The following is a 13857-nucleotide window of genomic DNA, read 5'->3' on the forward strand; positions in this document are numbered from 1 at the left end:
CCATGATTTTCCAAAATATCACGGTGTTTGGATGGTTCTAGGTCCAAACCATGGTTTGGCCTTTAGAAGCACTTTTACATGATTTGCCAAACACTCCCACAAAGCTAGGGCTTGCTTCAATGGAAAAAACCTCACAGGCGGCGACTTTGGGCTAGAGCTGGTAGCTGGTAATACAGGCTGGCGGCGCGAATACAACCCTGCCCGCGGCGGTGCTAGCTGAAATTGGATTTAGAGTTTAAAACCTGAGTAGTGGGTTATAACAAAATAATGTGAGGATTTATTTATAATTTGAGAAGATATTTTAGAAAAATTAACACTTATTTTTTCTAAATAATTAATTTGAGTATTTTTCTTATCCAAATTAATTAAGTAGATCTTTTATGTGTGTATTACATATGCAATTACATGATCGAGGAGATGTAAATGTGAAATTTGAAGGTCAAAATCCCCTAATTATGTTGTATAATATATTGAGAATTGTATAAAAATAAAAATTAAAAAAAAAACGCACTAGCCTGCCAACCCGGGCTGAAAACGGTGCGGGCTGGAGTAGCTCACACCTTGGCCATCATTTTTGGTAGGTTGGCAGGCTGGGTTACCAGCTCTACTTTGGGCGCCATAACTAGAGCCGGTAATATGGGTTGAGCCCGCAGGCTCAACCCACCAACCCGCCAACAAGTGGCGGGTTGGGTTGATAAAAATTAGGACCGTTTTAAAATGGAAGTTTTGAGCCCATAACCGCCAAACCCAAACCCGCGGCGGGCTAACCCGCAGGGTTGGTGGGCCAACCCGTTTAACCATTTTTTTTTTGTGGCAAATTTTTCCCTTTGCCTCTTAATCTCTACACTCTTAGTCTAGTCCACAGTGCAACAGTGAGCAGTCCATGTCCAATAGTCTAACACGGCAACACCAACACGGTCCCATTTTCACATTTTGCTTGCGTGTTGCACTCCTTCTAGACTCCCAACTCTCCTAGACCCAGTCTCCTAGTCGCCCTCGGCCAGTCCTAACTCCCAAGTCCCAAGCCCCAAGCCCCAAGCTCTCTGCTCTTTGTCTTTGCTTTGCGCCTTTGCCCTAGCTCATGAGTGATGATTGAGCACTTGATAGTTGATACTTGATAGTGATTTGTGTAGTGACATTGTGTTTGTGACTTTGTGGTAGTGTTAATTTGGATTTATGTTTTAATTTGAGATGTTTGTTAAATTATTAAGGACATATCATGTTCATTTAATCATATGTTTAATATTTTGATATATTTGAAACTTGAAACTTGGAACTTTGGATGGGTTCCATGTTTTATTTATGATAATTTCTATTTGCATGTTTTATTTTAGGTAGTTAGGAATTTGAGACTTTGAGTAGGTTTTATTTAAAAAAAAAGTAAAAAAAAAAAAACAAAATTTGGCGGGTTGGCGGGCCTAACCCGCCAACCCACCCTCGTGGGCCGGGTTGAAAAAATTTCAGCCCGTCAGAAAGCGGTCCTAAAAAGCCCAGCCCGCCAAGCTTCAAACCCGCCACGGGCCAACCCATAATCGGCGGGTTGGCCCATATTACCGGCTCTAGCCATAACCCATGGCAATGAAGAAAAATCACAAAATATTAATATCCTACTCCTAATTTTTTTTAATACAGACTGAATATCAAATTTAGAGCACAACCGAAAAAAAACTAAAAACTGGTGAGGCCACTCAGGCCAGGTCAATAAAAGCAAAATTAAATTAAAATATTGCATAAAAAGAGTAACTTTTCATGTATACTAGTATAATATTAAACGGATGGTCCCAAGGTAATATGACCACAGCCAAGTCTCCAGTTGAATTTTAATATTCAAACTTTTTCGTTTTATTATTTGCTTAAATATCATAAGATATACTTGTATTTATAAAATCTTAAATATCAAGATTTGATCCTAAAATTGATTGATCGATTGTTATAAATAAATAAATGGAGGCAAGTTTTGTTTCAAAATTTTATATGAGAAGTCATAACTGTGGGCCGGTATTTTGGCCATGTGAGTTTTATATAAAGAGTACAACATACTATTATTTTTTTAAAAATATTAGTCATCTAATTGAGGATTCTAAAAATATTTTTCCATAAATTCAGTTTGTCACTCAACGGGCTCAGCCCGCCTGGGAATGCCTTCGACTTTTCTCATCACCAGCGTTAGCTGACTTTGGTGGCGGCGAAATCATCAATATGAATTCCTAATTCCTAAAGCAAACCAAATTACTGTAACAGTAGACGAAATACTCCATTTGCACAACAACTGGATTGGAGATGGACCCCTTTTGTTCATAATACACATGAAATGGTTTAAGCTGACGACTTTACAAATAGTATCAGTGCGGGAAGATTTTCAAGAGCCAAAGTGAAAATGGCACCAAGCACAAAAATCAAAATAAACGCAAACAATATCTTAACCAAGTATAGAAAGCTGATTGGCTTGGACACATTCCTTGTAGGAGGCAAGCGACCCGAAACCTAGAGGCAAGCCAACCGAATGAAGACACATAAGCAATAGCATTTGATTATCGCAAACATGAGGAAAATGTTGAAACACAGCATGTTCATGCAAGATTTTAAGAAAAAAATAAAACTCACTGGTGTAGGCATTGGAATTGGTTCAAAGTTATGTTCAATCATCACTTCATCTGCTTCTGTAAATGTCTGCAACTTCCAATCATCCCCGTAATTGACAAGAACAGAATTAGGGCCGAAAGCAATGGGCTCTTCGCCTTCTTTAACAGCTTCTATATGCAAAGCACGTGCACTCATTGGCTTCAACTTCCTATTAATCAAAGACACTGCAGATCCAGCATCGATTCCTGATGCAAATCGACGAGTCTTACCAGAACTTTTGCAGGTTACCTCCAAAAACTGTCCCACAAATGAAATCAATATTACAAATAAATGACTAAATACAAAGTAAAGCTGCACATACAAAATGGGAAAGAGAGCGCACCGTGGGAGGAAGTGGATGCCCTGGTGCTGTTTCTTCAGCCATCAATGGAGGAATGAGTTATCAGCCGGTTGCAGAGATGCAACTTCCAAATCCAAAGCTTCTTCCGAAAAGCTTAGGTCTGTGGTTTGGGCCCAGAGATCTGAGACTTTTTGACCGTTATGCTCAAAATTCCAATGCTTTTTCACCGTTTCGCTCCAAATTGTAATCCTCCATTCCCCATTCGCCCTGATCAACAATTAATTTGTTCCATCAAATTCTATTTGCTGAGTTTAAAATCTTTATATATAAATTAAAGTCTAACTATCTACAAGGATTAGAAGGAAAACTACAGTCAATAACACAAGGGTAAATGCAAACTCAACACTAAGTTGGGGATTTAGACTTTAGATGGCTACACCATAAACATCTAAAAGCGCAACAACCCAGCTCGTAGATTGTATGGAGCCTGAAAACAGAATCTGCAAATGAACATTTTCATTTAAATTTATTTTTATTTAAAAAAAAAATACATCAATGGTGCTTGGTAGAACATAATAGATGATAGGAATCAGTAGCTCACAATATCTAAATAACAGAAACAGATTTATATCAGATAACATAAAATAGGCAAATTAATTGCAAATTTTCAAAACCAGGCCAAATCATGGGTGCGACCTAATCAATAATACCGTTCAATCTGAGACGGAGTAATCGCAGAGAACACCGACGGCAGAGGATATGAGGCCAAGAAGCGACGGATGCACCGACTGTAGCCCACGAAGACGATGAGAATAACGGCTCGACGACGAAGTGAGGTGTACCCGATCAGAAGCTTCAAGCTCGGGTAGAATACGAGGGAGGAATAGGCCACTCATTTTCTAATTTCCTCGTTTTCTTCTTCTTGTCGTTGTTGGCTTCTTTTTTTCTTTTCTTTTTTTCTGTGATTGGGAATTTTTTATTTTTTTTGGGACTCAGATTGGGAATTTGAATATGGGATAGTATGAAAATTTAAAAGCAAAAATTTAATTACATAATCCAGGTCAGATCGTGGTAACCGGTAAGGGCTTCCAGCCGTGAAGCACGAAATCCGGTCTAACCCGTGCCCAGCCCAGTCTTGGCCGAATCTGCGAGATGATTTTTGAGGCCCAGACAAAAAAAAGCCCAGGCATTCTTTTATGAATAGGAAACACGAAATGGTGTACACAGCAACATTTGCGGACAAATAGGGAGGTAGATGGGTGGGAAAACTTGCTTTTATGCCATCAGGATGAGGATTTTAGGCCCTATATATGAAACTCCTGAGGGGAACAGACTTGTGCTTCTCAGTCTGATTAGATGCTAGCATATATGTAAATCGATAATAGAGACGATGAAATGCGCAGTTGCCTGATTATTCAAAATTTGTAGGTTATATGGCTGAAAAACCATTGTTAATTGAGCCGGTAGCTGGCTTTTCCAATCTGATTTTAACTGACTTATTGAATCATATGTGCCTGTTGAAGGAACAATTTTAATAATTTTGTAACTACGTGTTCAGTTTATTTTGTGCGAGTTTACGTGTTGAATTTCGTGTTAGATTTTTTAATTAAAAAAATGTGTTCATTAAAACCGTCAAACTTCTATGAACTTTGTTTACTGTTCCCTTTGATTAATGATAACATTAAATTGATGAGATATTGGTAACCTATCTCAAATTTTCAATCTCAAGATCTAAAATTGAGTATTTAAATAGTAATTAATTGGGTATCTCGTTTGATTTAATTATTCAAATCAATTTGTTGGGTTATAATCTAGATTGAGTTGTAATGAATCTTGTTAGATTGAGTTATAAATGCTAATTTTGTAGTAAGTAATCGTTTTTATTAAATGAGGTTTATCTCTAACGTCTTTTTTTTTGGGAAAATGACAATAAAATACCACCTGAATTCTAAAAAGACAAATAAGGGACCTGAATAAGCAAAATGACATATAGGGGATTGGGTACCAATTTGGAATTCAGATTTTTGGCCAAAAGACCAAAATGCCCTGTCTGAAATGAGAGAAAGGAGAGAGGAAGAAAGCGACGCAGTGAGAGAAATGAGAGAGGAAGACCGACGGTGATGAAATGCGGGAAGAAGGAAAGAAGGATGTTGGAAATGCTATTATCTTACTCCTTCGCATCACCTTTCTGTAGAGATTGTTGATTTGGTAGGTTTTGGTTGTGGGAAAGAGGATTTGTAGTGAGAGAGGGAGTGAACCTGCGGGGAAGATGAAGTGGAAATCAGAAAACAATGACAAGCAATTACGTTACGTAACTGCTGTCATATGTCTGCTGGTTTTTGGTAAATCCCACTACGTGAATGGTAAATCCCACTATGTGAATGGTAAATTTTACTATACATGTAGTTAATTATGAATTTTACAAAATACATATTGTGATTTACAACTTTTGTAGTGAAAGTGACTACTTTGTTAATGGGTTTTGCAACCTGTTTTCAGGAGATAAACAACTTGTTTGTAAAAACTAATAAAATTTCACGCTAAATTTGACAAAACGTATAGTGGGATTTACAACTTTCGTAGTAAAAATGACCACTTATTCAATGGGTTTTGTAACTTGTTTTCAGGAGATGGACAGCTTGTTTCTAAAAACTAATAAAATTTCATACTAAATTTGACAAAACACATAGTGAGATTTACAACTTTCGTAGTGAAAATGATCACTTCTTCAATAGGTTTTGTAATATGTTTTCAAGGGATTGGCAACTTGTTTCTAAAAATCAATAAAATTCTATGCTGAATTTTACAAAACATAGAGTAATATTTACAACTTTTGTAGTGAAAATTACCACTTCTTAAATGAATTTTGCAACTTCTTTTCATGGGATGAGCAACTTGTTTCTAAAAATCAATAAAATTTCACGCTGAATTTGACAAAACACATAGTGAGATTTACAACTTTCATAATGAAAATGATCACTTCTTCAATGGGTTTTGCAACATGTTTTCAAGGGATTGGCAACTTTTTATAAAAACCAATAAAATTATATGCTGAATTTTACAAAACATGTAGTGAGATTTACAACTTTCTTAGTGAAAATGATCACTTCTTAAATGGGTTTTGCAACCTCTTTTCAGGGGATGAGCAACTTGTTTCTAAAAACCAATAAAATTTCACACTGAATTTTACAAAACACACAGTGAGATTTACAACTTTTATAGTGAAAATGACTACTTCTTAAATAGCTTTTGTAACCTGTTTTCAGGGGATAGGTAACTTGTTTCTAAAAACCAATAAAATTTCACGTTGAATTTTATAAAACATATGCTAGGATTTACAACTTTTGTGATAAAAGTGACCGCTTTGTTAATAGATTTTGCAACATATTTTCGGGGGATGAGTAACTTACTTTTCACCACCAATAAAATTTCACGCTGAATTTTACAAAACACATAATGGGATTTACAACTTTTATAGTGAAAATGACCACTTTTTCAATGGGTTTTGTAAACCTGTTTTCACCGGAAGAGCAACTTGTAAGTATAAATAAATCATTCAGCGAACGTGCACCTGAAGTACATCACAATAAACATTGAACTATTAAGTTTCATAATTAACTACATGTATATTAAAATTTACCATTAACGAAATGAGATTTACCATTCACGGAATGGGATTTACCAAAAACCAGCAAACATATGACAGCAATTACATTACGTAATTGCTTGCGACTATTTTCTGATTTCTGCTTCATCATTCACCAAATACTGAATATGAACCCTCAAATGCAATAATCTTGTTCCTATTTCACCATGAAACAGCCACAAAAATGAATAATCCAAATCCCGCCATCAACTTCTACTCACTCATGAATAATTAAAATACTTCAGCGACCTCTTCGACGACAACAATTTCAGGGGTACAAGTTATTTCAGACAGGGTAATGTATTTCAGCGATGGTAACCAAATTCAGCGATGGCAATCTACTCCTACGACGACGGCAACGTGATTTCGAAAAATCCTTTTTGGTGACTGCAGGAACTTGGATTTAGTTTCGTAGAAGGAAATCAGTTTCTCCCTTTCTCTATCGCATGAATACACTGCTCAATGTTCAGAGACAATCAGGGCAATTCAGTCTTTTGGCCGAAAATCTATATTCCAAATTGGTACCCAGTACCCTATTTGTCATTTTGCTTATTCAGGTCCCTTATTTGTCTTTTTGGAATTCAGGTGGTATTTTATTGTCATTTTCCCTTTTTTTTTTTTTTCCTTCAGAGCAGGAAAGCTGTAAGACCGTTGATTGAAAGATACTTTTGCCCATTCATCAAGGGGGGGGGGGAAATCCTTTTCCCCGCATTGCTTGATAGTTGATTGAAAGAAAACTATCAACAAGGACAGTTAGCAATTTAATTAAATAGAGAAATCAGCGAGGGATTTAATAACGATTACGGTGCAGAAATGATTTTTTTGTTTTTCTGGGATTGAGGGTTCAGGACGATGTTATGATCACAAAGAAGTACTAGAATAGCAGAAGATAAAACTTCTATTAATGTTTGAGCTCAACATACACCTCAACAATAATCATCATATCGGTATTCATCAGAAAGAAACAATGCAAGAAATATAAGAGGAGGATAACAAATGCAGAACGGAAATGTAAAAGGGAAAAAGAGCCAGGAGAGAGAACCACAGAGACGAAGAGATTCCAAAATGCCAATCACGCCCACTCATAACCGTATTTGTCTTATTATATAGAATCCTCCAATTCCCTCAGCTTCCGGGTCTTACGCCCACTCATATGCTCATTGGGCCATGGGCCCCAGATGGATCCCGCACTCGTGTTGGGTCGTCTGGACCCTTGTGCATGACAGACGAACTGTACCATAAATCATTGTGTCGCTGCGCTTGGGAAATTTCGTTGACTGTATTTATTTGGGGTACTTTTGAAAGCCGAGGCCAATGGATGTGACTGTGAATGCACGATTGGACCGACCGACCGACAGTGAGAGGCATGAATTTTGATATGGCAAATTATATGAGCCTTTTTTGCTCTCAGATTCTCAACTATAATTGAGTGGGAATTACGTTACAGCTAAAACCCACAGCTGGCTCTTCTGGCCAGGACGAACAAATTGAAAGGCGCAAAAAGCACAGCCACATTTGGAACCTTCGTAATCTCAATCTCTTCTTCCCTATTCATTTTCCGCTTTTGGTAAAGTGAGTTTTACGTCTATAAGACATGTTTTTATACTGATCGCTTTTTGTTGAAGCAAACTGTTTAACGGCTGTTATTCGTGCGCTGTGCCCCATTCATAGAGGCTGGCAATATGAGAATTCGAGAGAGTTGTCGTAATCCATGAACGTACAACATATAATCTTCTCCTCAACGTTTGAGGGTTTATGATCTTCTAGTGTCGTCTTCTTCTCCTCCCTCAGCTCGGCCACCACACAACAAAATGTCCCAAGAAGTTCGCTTCATCATATATGGACTTCAATTCTCTCCACTTATATTCACACCATTTGCTTCTCACCCAGCATAACTGTTTCTAATGGCAACCTTCTTCAAACCTCTACCCAGAAAAGTTTCGGTCTTCCTCAACATATCCTTTCTCTTGATTCTCTCTCTCTTTCTCAAATCCTATCTCTACCCCTCCTATTCCAATTCTCATCATGAATCATCCAATAATTCCCCTTCCATTTTCAACCGCCACACTCGGATCCTCCAGGAGATCACGCCAGATTCATGCACAGGTCTTCATGAGCTCTCAGATTATAGATCAAAGTGCTTGTACGTCAAAACCCATTCTGAGTGCAGGTCAAAAGGCTACATAAACTATCTCTATATCTTTTACTGCAACCTTGGCCAATCACCAATCATGGGTCATTTTTTGCTTATATTATGGCTTGCGGTGTTGTTCTACCTCTTGGGCGACACTGCTTCTAATTACTTCTGCTACTCCTTGGAGAGTCTGTCCAATATCTTGAAGTTGTCTCCCACCATAGCAGGAGTCACTTTGCTTTCTCTGGGAAATGGAGCTCCTGACTTTTTTGCAAGTGTTGTTTCCTTCACAAGATCCAGCAATGGTGCAGTTGGGCTTAACAGCATTCTTGGAGGGGCATTTTTCGTCTCAAGTACTGTCTTGGGGATTATAAGTATTCTGGTTAGCACAAAGCAGATTGCAGTTGACAAGGCCAGTTTCATTAGAGATGTTCTGTTCTTCCTTTTCTCTCTGCTCGTCCTCCTTCTCATCATTTCCATTGGCAAAATTACCTTGTTGGGCTCAATCTGCTATGTCTCCATCTACTTCCTTTATGTCTGTGCAGTCTCTGCCACACATTTTATCTATGGAGGGGAGAAGAAAGAAAACGAATGCTTTGCTATATCTGCTGATGATCTTGTAGAGTCTGGCATACCATTGTTAGGCTGCGTTGATGATGAGAAACCAAGTTTAGCAGAGAAAGTGGCTGCAGAAGATAACAAAGAAAAGCCAGAGTGTTTTGAGGGCGCTTCATTTAAATGGAATTATTACATGGGCAAATTTCTACAAGTGCTAGAACTACCTCTCAGCTTGCCAAGAAAACTCACCATACCAGTTGTGAATGAAGAGAGATGGTCAAAGCCATATGCAGTAATATCTGTCACATTAGCACCAGTTCTGATAGCACTTATCTGTAACACCCAGAAGGAAAATGAGGATTCTAGGACCATTCTGGTCACATACTTAATAGCTGCTCTGATTGGGGTGTTTCTGGGAAATATGGCCTGTGTGACCACAAACAGCACTAGCCCCCCAACAATGTGCCTATTTCCTTGGCTAGCAGGAGGTTTTGCCATGAGTGTGACATGGACATATATTATCGCTGAGGAATTGGTTTCCTTGTTAGTTTCAATTGGGAATATAATTGGGGTTAGTCCTTCAATTCTTGGGTTAACAGTCCTAGCTTGGGGTAACTCTCTTGGGGATCTAATAGCCAATGGTGCTATGGCAGTTAATGGTGGGGTAGATGGGGCTCAAATAGCTATATCCGGGTGTTATGCGGGTCCCATGTTTAACACTTTGATGGGTTTGGGATTTCCTTTGGTTCTTTCAGCTTGGTCTGAGTATCCAAATCCATATGTAATCCCTAAGGACCGTTCTCTCTACGAGACTCTTATGTTCTCGATGGGAGGGTTGTTGTGGGCCCTTGTGGTGTTGCCAAAGAGAAACATGAGGCTAGATAAGTTCTTGGGATCGGGACTCTTGATCATATACCTTTGTTTCCTTTTCATAAGGATGGCAATGGCAATTGGTATTGTGAAGTTCTAGAGATGCCCCTTCTTCAAAAAGGAAAAAACTCACATCATGTGATACGTTTCACATTCAATAGGTACAATTGTAAATTTGATCCTTCTTTTTTTTGGGGCATTATTAGCAGTTTCTATTTGATGAGCGGTAGGCTAGCTTCAAAAGAGAGTGGAAAAGCCATCAGTGATCCCGTGTTGTTTAGAACTTTGAACATGGGCACACTCTAATTTTCTATATCTCGTCTTTGTTGCTTAGGGCACACGAATCCTAGGCCTGGGCCTTGTTGTCTTAGATTATTATTATTTTTGTTGCTGCCATATTCGAGTGATCTTTTATTTTATTTATGTAATTTACTAATTAGTTCGATTCAAATGTGGTTGAAATGACTGTATAGTTGGCGCATTTGCGTTTTTGCCCTGACCATGCTTATAATCCAAGTATTTATTCACACATTTACTTATTTCAATTTTAAAAGGAAGAACATATCACTTTTTCCTTGTCGTTTTTCCTTTTTCTAGACCTCAACAGAGAATCCCGTCCATCTTTCTTAGTTGGGACCCTTGGGGTAATCATTTCAATATTGCTCAGCTGCTAGATTTTTTCATCGAATGTGAAACGGATCATTCAGGTTTCAACTTGCAATCGGTTACTAGATACTGTTGGACGAATGGAGATAGCTTGCGAAAAGAAGCAAGGCATGGGAATGGGGTCCATTTAAGAAAAGCAAATAAGCACAAAAGTGGTCGGAGCCCACGTTTTGTACCGACATTATTCCTTCCGGTTGAACTGCTACGCCCTGAGCTCAAAAAAAGCCATTAACCATGTTACTTGAAATTACTAAGAATCAAATAAGAACTCAAAAACCAACGAAAATTAGATCTAATAGAAGGGGCTAATCTCTCATAACGTGATAAACCAAGGTTTGAATCACTGCAGGGAAAAGTGCACACATTTAATACCCGACAGTGCCTCGAATGGGATTGCCTTCAATAGAAGGATATCTATACTTTAGAAAAAAAAAAAAAACTCAAAAGGTTTAGGATGAGATCATAAATTCAAAAAAAAGAAAAGGAATCATGCTCTGGTGAGAATAATTTAAATTTGTTTAGATATATTAAACAATTTTAAACTCCTAACCAACTTAATCATAATTAATATTAATAGTGAAAGACTACTCGTTACAACTGTTGGCAAAAAAAAGCGTCACAACCAATTTTTCAATTCAATTTTAATATTTTAGTTTTTATTTTAGCATTTTCTTAAATATAATGTTCCTGGTCAAAAAGAAAATATGACGACATATAATTATATTTATGACAAAAACTAATTGTTAGGATTTGATAAAAAAAATTGACCATAATAAATATAAATAACGAACTTAAATTTTAATTATTCACAACAATGAGTTTATACTCTGGATATGTGAGTTATATTAAAAAAAATTATTGGCCAATGCTTTATTTTCTACCAATCACATTTGTTTATCAACAGGCCGAACCTGATTGACACTAAATTAATTTTAATATTTTTAACGGCATGTTTACTAAAATTTCAGAGCATTGATTCATAACATGCATGCTACATACAAAAAAATCCAATTTATATTTTATAATATTTTTAAATTAAAATCTTCAGGCCAAACAAATTAAATCAATTTTTTAATAATATAATATTTTTAGTTTATTATTTAAATTTATTAAAAAATATATTTTTAAAATAAATAGCATCATAATATTTAGGAAAAATCACAAGAAAAGATCACCAAAATAAAAAAATTGTAAATAGGGATCTGTTGCAACATTAGTATGTGTTTTACAATAATAGATATAGTATCAATTTTGACAACAATTTTTATGAATAAGTCCTTATGTGCAATTTTTTAATTTTAGAGGTCTTTTTTTTATCATTTTTCCTACTATTTATTCTAAATTTTCTGTAAATAATTTTTATCTATTAAATATAAACAAAAACAGGTTTTACCTCCGCCTGCAGTGCCCATTTCGACCCCATGACCCGACGGATCTGGCTTTCCCCGCCAGTCCTTTCCCCCACCCCCTTCAACCAACATCCTTCGGCAGTATTATCCAATATCTTAGAATAATTTTTAATACAGTATCCGAAAATATTTTTTAGTAGCATCCTATATTAAAATGGCTGGTATCTTAAACTAATTTTTAATACACCTAATATTCTAAAATAATAGTGCACATGGCACCCAAAATTATTTTTTAATAGCACCTAGTATTTAGCAGGCTGCACTTTAAATTGTTTTTTAGTAACATCAACTATCTTAAACTAATTTTTATTGCATCTAATATAGCAATAACCTACATTATTTTTCTAGCACTAATATCTAATGTCCTAAAATTAGTTTAGAATATTGTGTGCTACTAAAACAAATGCTACAAGTCCAACTTACTAAATACTAGATATACTGGATACTATTGAAGAAATATTTCATGATGTTAAATACACTAAAAATTATTTTAAAATATTAAATATTATTAAAAAAATTTTAGAGCAATAGATATTAATTTAAAATAAAAAGAAGGGCAGCCTCTATTTTCACATCAAAACGGTGTAGTTATGAGTCAAGGAGGAGGAGAGGATGGTAAGGATAAAGGAGGAAAAGTGGTTTAATGTTGGTGTGTTCTTCACTTAAAAAGGAGGAGAATTGACCACAACCCATATATGAGTCTAAGGGCGTACATGAACCCTAGATGCCTGTTGAACCCACCCGAACCCAAAGAAAGATTGTCCAGCCCAATTTGAAAAAAAAAAAAAAAAAAGAACCCGAAAAAGAATGGGCATCTTTTGGGCTGGGCATCGGGCAGGGCAACATCATTTGGCCCTGCCTGGATTATATATATATTATAATTTATGAAATAATATTAATATATTACATTTCTTTATCCAAAAAAAGGTTATCTCCCTCCTCTTTGCAATTTAATTTATTAGTGTCACATGTCTATTAGTTTTTCATTTAGGGGATCTAATGCTTCTAAAAAAGCAATAGTATCTTGCTTTTAATTTGTTCTTCATGAACCTTACTGGGTATATCCTATTGTGTGTTGCTGTTGTAATGTTGGCCATTTATAATTCAATCTTCCCTCTATGTTATTAACAACTTTCTTTGTTAGATAATGGAGTTTATACATTACATATTTGTATAAATCAACAATTTTGAATATTTATACAAGATAGAAAACAAGATTGGGATAGAAGCAGAGAAATAACATTAGGGCCTGATTATCTGAATTACATGTTTTATTTTTTATTTAATTTATATTTAGTTATTTTGCATTAATTTTTTATAAACAAGTCATATGATGGAAAGAAGTCATTTAGTTGTACGGACTGCTAACTGCATTGTATCACATAATAAGTGTTTACATATTAAAAGTGGTTATATTAAATTATTATAAGATTATAAGATTTTTGATTTTTCTTTTTACAATTATTTTTACCCTCTTTTTATATGGGCTATATTATTCCTGTTAGCTCATTGCTTCAATTTTAATACCTTTTTGCAATCCTTTAGGTAACATTTAATTTTTGTCACTTGGATGGATAATCAAGTTTATATTACATCGCCATCCCCCGCCCTCGATGGAATATCTCCACGTGCTTCAACCGCTCTTCAATTT

General features: G+C 36.1%; 2 protein-coding genes across 3 annotated transcripts; one reads left to right on the plus strand and one right to left on the minus strand.

Annotated features, from left to right (window-relative positions):
* Positions 1-2229: 2229 nt before the first annotated feature.
* LOC114724672 (uncharacterized) lies at positions 2230-3809 on the minus strand. 2 transcript variants are annotated; one of them, XM_028911076.1, is made up of 4 exons: positions 3634-3809; positions 2966-3190; positions 2605-2880; positions 2230-2484 (listed from the first exon to the last, which is right to left on the minus strand). In XM_028911076.1, exons 2-4 carry the CDS (start codon positions 3005-3007, stop codon positions 2317-2319), a joined length of 486 nt encoding a protein of 161 aa, XP_028766909.1. In that variant the 5' UTR covers positions 3008-3190; positions 3634-3809; the 3' UTR covers positions 2230-2316. The 2 variants fall into 2 exon arrangements, with proteins under 2 accessions (XP_028766909.1, XP_028766910.1); XM_028911077.1 differs by having other exon boundaries at positions 3620-3809.
* Positions 3810-8342: 4533 nt separating this feature from the next.
* Positions 8343-10526, plus strand: LOC114724626 (cation/calcium exchanger 1-like). The gene has a single exon (XM_028911017.1). The coding sequence runs from the start codon at positions 8474-8476 to the stop codon at positions 10229-10231; it is 1758 nt and encodes a 585-aa protein (XP_028766850.1). The 5' UTR covers positions 8343-8473; the 3' UTR covers positions 10232-10526.
* Positions 10527-13857: the final 3331 nt, after the last annotated feature.

Source organism: Neltuma alba, unplaced genomic scaffold (genome assembly GCF_004799145.2).
Source record: "Neltuma alba isolate B1F8T4 unplaced genomic scaffold, ASM479914v2 tig00012194_pilon, whole genome shotgun sequence".
Classification (NCBI taxonomy): Eukaryota; Viridiplantae; Streptophyta; class Magnoliopsida; order Fabales; family Fabaceae; genus Neltuma; species Neltuma alba.

Bases quoted from the DNA above. Each gene is read 5' to 3' on its own strand.
- LOC114724672 (XM_028911076.1), bottom strand. From the start codon at position 3,007: ATGGCTGAAGAAACAGCACCAGGGCATCCACTTCCTCCCACG. The intron at 2,881-2,965 runs GTGCGCTCTCTT...TTTGTGGGACAG, and splicing joins GGCATCCACTTCCTCCCACG to TTTTTGGAGGTAACCTGCAA. The intron at 2,485-2,604 runs GTGAGTTTTATT...GCTTGCCTCTAG, and splicing joins CAATTCCAATGCCTACACCA to GTTTCGGGTCGCTTGCCTCC.
- LOC114724626 (XM_028911017.1), top strand. From the start codon at position 8,474: ATGGCAACCTTCTTCAAACCTCTACCCAGAAAAGTTTCGGTCTTCCTC.